This window comes from Hordeum vulgare, chromosome 5H (assembly GCF_904849725.1).
Source record: "Hordeum vulgare subsp. vulgare chromosome 5H, MorexV3_pseudomolecules_assembly, whole genome shotgun sequence".
In the NCBI taxonomy this organism is placed as follows: Eukaryota; Viridiplantae; Streptophyta; class Magnoliopsida; order Poales; family Poaceae; genus Hordeum; species Hordeum vulgare.
This window is the reverse complement of record NC_058522.1, coordinates 499,517,122-499,522,408: the sequence shown is the minus strand read 5'-3', so window position 1 is coordinate 499,522,408 and position 5,287 is coordinate 499,517,122. Positions and strand designations below refer to the sequence as shown.

At 45.1% G+C, this 5,287-nt stretch overlaps 1 protein-coding gene across 1 annotated transcript; it reads left to right on the top strand.

The window, feature by feature from the left end:
• The first annotated feature begins 2,783 nt into the window (after nt 1–2,783).
• LOC123397310 (NDR1/HIN1-like protein 12) lies at nt 2,784–3,643 on the top strand. Its single transcript, XM_045091910.1, has one exon. The coding sequence runs from the start codon at nt 2,811–2,813 to the stop codon at nt 3,483–3,485; it is 675 nt and encodes a 224-aa protein (XP_044947845.1). The 5' UTR covers nt 2,784–2,810; the 3' UTR covers nt 3,486–3,643.
• The last annotated feature ends 1,644 nt before the right edge of the window (nt 3,644–5,287 follow it).

Below are 5,287 nucleotides of genomic sequence, written 5' to 3'. Positions count from 1 at the left end.
TTTTTTCTGTGTAAATTACCGGCCGCTTGAAGTTTTTTTGTTTTCCATCAAAACCGTCTTATCCATGCCCCACGAACTGAATGGATTGGTGAACGTGTTTTTTTACTTCGGTTCCAAATTTTTGGGTGTACATACAAATATCAAAAAGATAAGCATTAATATACAGTGAATACTTCTCATACTACGGAATACATCTTTTACATACAAGATATTTCTACTGTTGTCTATAGCTGACGTGGAGGTCTTTTACAGACTACAGGTGTCTATTACATGCCCTTAGACATGGGATTGATGTAGGCCATAAAAACTTTTTTTTAACTTGAGATCTTTTTGCTTTGATATCATACTGAATTTATGTTTCAGTCAGTTGCTCCAAAAGTCTAAACTGATGACAAAAGACAGATAATATATTTCAACATCATTACAAGCTTGAGTAACGTTCAATGAGTCAGACTCCGCGAAAATATTTCTAGAGCCTAGGTTTTGAAGTAGTTTCAAAACCTTTTTGAGTCGTGGTGGCACATGTTGTTGCTGAATTTAGGAAGCGACTCAGCCTCTAGGAATCACTTGTCGCAGGCACACCATGGTCATTCGGGGCCATATAATTGCCGCAGCAGCCCCTAAGCAATCCTCAAAAAAATGTAGCATCCAAATTTAGCTTATAATGGTTAATGGGAGGTTTTACCCACTTGATTGTTTCCGGCTATGCCTTTTCATAATTTACAGTGATGCTTCAAAGTACCACAATGAACTTGAAAAGACACTCTCTGCTTCGAACTGTCAGCAAAACACACACAAAAAAGATATGGAACAAGCTAAATGGGTTTATGTCTGCTGCAACCCGGTTTTGCAAACACTAGAATGTTCCAGTCCGGTCTTTTCAAGTCTTTTTCTTTTCCTGTTGTTTTCTTTCGTGTTTTTCATTTTATTATTTCCCTTTCTTTGCCATTCTATTTTCTAATTCAAAGAACCCGCTTTCAGAAGATTCTATAGTGATTCACTAGAATCAGCCTTGGATAACGCATCCCTAGTTCTCGAAAGATTTTCTTTTAAAAAATCTACAAAACATATAAATTGTGTTTGAAATTTCTAAAATAGTCCACTTAAAAAAGTATTCCAAAAAAGTTCAAAACTATATAAATTGCTCATAATTTTTAATGTTACTTTTAAAAATGTATTAAAATGAAAAAATAACTGGAAGTCCGAAATTTAGCCCCATTTAGAACATGAATTATCAGTTTTTTTTTCAGAAACATTATCATTTAAAATATTATTTTATAAAATATAAAAAAACATTGAAAATATTTTCACGTTTAAAAAATAAAAAAGGTAAAATTTATGAGTTTAAAAAAACTCTCAAACAATATTCCCCTTAAAAATTATTGCTTCTATAGTTAATAAAATGAAAGAAAAAAGATAATCCGGTCAAATTGACTAACTTTATTTTCATGAAAAAGTGAGATCGCGGGATCGCTACACAATGTCGCTCACTACAATACAAGTATACAACTCGCTGCAGGGGCTGGCCCAGGTGGGACACCTTGCGTGTGATATGCCCACCAGTTTCACGAATGAGCATAGCTCCCTTTGCAACTTTACATCTTTTTTTTTTTTTTGAGGCAATGCAACTTTACATCTAATGGAAAGGAACAAACTAGCGGTTACCTCTTCGTGGGCCTTTCAAGCAGACATTAGCGGGGGCGCCGGAGCGCCAGCTGCCGCCATAAAAAAACGTATCGCACGGTAGGCGCACACTAAGGAGTCATGTTTGTTTCATGGTTTTTTTTCAATGTTTTTTCATAAGTTTTGACATATATTTTTCTAGGAAGATATGTTTTTTCATGAAAAGCATAACATGTGTTTTTGCAAGAAGCACTGTTGTGCTTTTCAAAAGAAAAAAAAGGCGCGGTTGACCTTTTTTCAAAGAAGAAAAATCACAAACTGTACATATACGACATACGAGGAGGGAAAAGCACAATTATGGTTGTGCGGAAAGAAAAAGCACATCAAGTGTTTTTCAAAAAGAAAAAATACAACTGTGTTTTCTTCAGAAAAGAAGCCCGCCTTGCGCTTGTCGTGCTTCCTGAAAAGAGAGAAGCACAACTATACTTCCTAAAAACGAAATTGCACAGCTGTGCTTTCAATAAATTGAGAAAAGCACACCCGTGCTTTTGAAAATCTTTGGTGGGGAGGCTTTTTGTTTTTTTGGTTTTCATGATTTTTTAAAAATCTATTAACACATGGTTTAGTTTTAAACATCTTTGCGCAAAATATTCAACTGCAAAAATAAATAATGATTTTATCACATGATTTACGAGATAAAACGTTTAAAAACAAAATTGCCAAAAAAATTAGAATCTTCCAAGTGTGACAAATGACGAACATACAGTGCCCCATTTGTCAACCTCGTGGATGGTGGGGAGTGATTTCGCCTCTAACGATGTTTGGATGGGCTTCATGGGCCGGCCGGTAGGGACCAGGTGCAGGTTGGAGTGGGCCAGCCCGTTCCCATTCCTACGTAACGTCACAGAATTAGACTGCACAGCCCAGTCCATCGTCACTACCGAGCACACCAAGCAGCTTCGCCGGTGGCTTCCGATCGACCGTACGTGCCGGCACCGGCCAACGCGCGCTTACGACGCCGCATTACGGCTGCGCATGCGCGTCTCGCGCGATCGGACGGCGGCACGCGGATGCGGTGCTGTGCACGGAACGCCAAAGCGGAAAGCCGGAGGCGGCGTCGCGCCAAAACGGCCCACCATAAAGCTCCGGGCAAGGCACCAAAGTCCGGCGCAACGAACGACAGATCGATGGAGTCCTCCAAGAAGAACCTGTGCGAGATCCACCGCGGCGACTGGGGCGGCAGGCGCGTCCTCGGCGCCTCCCTCCTCGCCGCCGCGGTTGTCGCGGCCGTCATCGCGCTCGCGCTCTTCCTCGTCTACCGCCCCATGAAGCCGCAGGCCACCGTGGCGCGCGCCGGCGTGTACCGCCTCGTGAGCGCGGCCGCCCCCGGCGCCAACAACTCGGCGCCGACGCCCTACGCGCTCTCCGCCACCGTGCAGTTCACGCTGCTGCTGCACAACCCCAGCGACCGCACCGCGGTGACCTACGACGCGCTCCTCGCCTACGTGACGTACCGCGGGGAGATGGTGGCCCCGCCCGCGCAGCTCCCGCTGGTGCTCCAGGACCCCGGCGCCGACGTGGGGCTGTCGCCGCTGCTGGGAGGCGATGGGGGCGCCCCCGTGCCGGTGTCGGCCGACGCGGTGGACGCGCTGCGCGCGGACTGCGTGGCGGGGCGCGTGCAGCTCCGGCTCGTCGTCATGGGGCGGGTCAGGTACAGGTCCGGGCCGTTCAAGAGCGCGTGGCGCGACCTGTACGTGCGGTGCGACGCCATCCTCGGCGTGACCGTGCAGGCAGCTGCTGGAGGCGGCGGCGGCGGCGACGTGCCGCTGCTGGAGTACCCGAAGTGCGCCGTGGACGCCTGAGTTTTGTTTCGCGCCAGATGTGGCGAGTTTGAGTGGGCAATAACAGAATAATGAGCCCAGGAACGAAGCGTAATTTTACCTTTGTGGGGCCAGCTAATTTCATGTCTTGTCAATGTTTACTTTATCCTGCAAAAAATGCGCATGTTTTCACATTGAAATCACAAGCGTAAAATGGCCTGGGTGAACCGGCCGTGCTTGGGCTAATGTTGGGCGAGGCAATGCCGGCGAAAAGTCCTCCTTCTGTGCTAGGCGGCCGCACTCTTAGATGTCTAGGACGTTGTTGCTACTTTCTTGAAGACGTGAGTGGAGTGGCTCTCTTTTGAGATGTTCGGGGCCAACGACGGAGACAGGCCTATGGCAGTTGGGGCTATAGCCCTAGGCCTAGAAACAATAAAAGCAAGTACAATAGAGCTGAGTCAGCTGGCTATAAGGAATAAAATAGTGTATTTTTACTTAGTTGGAGGAGAGAGAAGAGGAGAGAGAAGGTAAGCGGGCTCTTAGCTAAGAGTCATCTCTAGCACGTGCTCCTAGGCACTTTGTAAGAATGAAAGGTGGGTCATATAATAAATAAGTAGTACACTCTTCTAACCAACTATTGTACATGTTAGCTATAAGATGGGCTATAGGTGACATGGCATGAGCTTACAGCCGACAACCGGCTCTACTATTGTACTTGCTCTAAGCTTTGTAATCCCTTCTTACGAAATATATAAAATCATCAGAATGCATCATTTAAGCTTGTTTAGCCCTAGGCGTAATCTGGTACTAGTTCCGCCACTGTTCGGGACGTTGTTTCTACTTTCTTGAAGGCGTGAGTGGAGTGGCTCTCTTTTGAGATGTTCGGGGCGTTGTTTCTACTTTCTAGAAGGCGTGAGTGGAGTGGCTCTTCTTTCGGATGTCCGGGCAATTTCGGAAAAACCCTTGATTCGTAAGGATCGGATGATGGCATCAATTCAACATTTGGTGTTGTCTCGGGTCGAATGGACTAGTGGGTAGGGCAATTTTGTCGGCAACCTAGGTGGTAAGAGCATCTCCAGTCGCGTCGATATCAGGCACCATGTTGTGTTTTTAGTGACGGTGCCGAAAAAAAGTCCCATCCGTGTCCTGTGACAACACGGGTGCCATTGCCTTAGCAAAGGAACCACGGTTTCACAAGAAGTCCAGACACATCAAACGACGCTTCAACCTCATCCGCGACTACGTCGAAGGAGAGGACGTAAATATATGCAAAGTGCACACGGATCTGAATGTAGAAGACCCGCTGACTAAACCTCTTCCACGGCCAAAGCATGATCAACACGAGAACTGTATGGGTGTTAGATTTATTACAATGTAATTCGCATGATGATGTGAGGGCTATATTATTGACTCTAGTGCAAGTGGGAGACTGTTGGAATTATGCCCTAGAGGCAATAATAAATATAGTTATTATTATAATTCCTGTATCAAGATAATCGTTTATTATCCATGCTATAATTGTATTGAATGAAGACTCATTTACATGTGTGCATACATAGACAAAACACTGTCCCTAGCAAGCCTCTAGTTGGCTAGCCAGTTGATCAAAGATAGTTAGTGTCTTCTGATTATAAACAAGGTGTTGTTGCTTGATAACTGGATCACGTCATTAGGAGAATCACGTGATGGACTAGACCCAAACTAATAGACGTAGCATGTTGATCGTGTCATTTTGTTGCTACTGTTTTCTGCGTGTCAAGTATTTGTTCCTATGACCATGAGATCATATAACTCACTAACACCGGAGGAATACTTTGTGTGTATCAAACGTCGCAACGTAACTG

Excerpts from the sequence above, each read along its gene's own strand:
- LOC123397310 (XM_045091910.1), top strand. The coding sequence starts at position 2,811 with ATGGAGTCCTCCAAGAAGAACCTGTGCGAGATCCACCGCGGCGACTGG.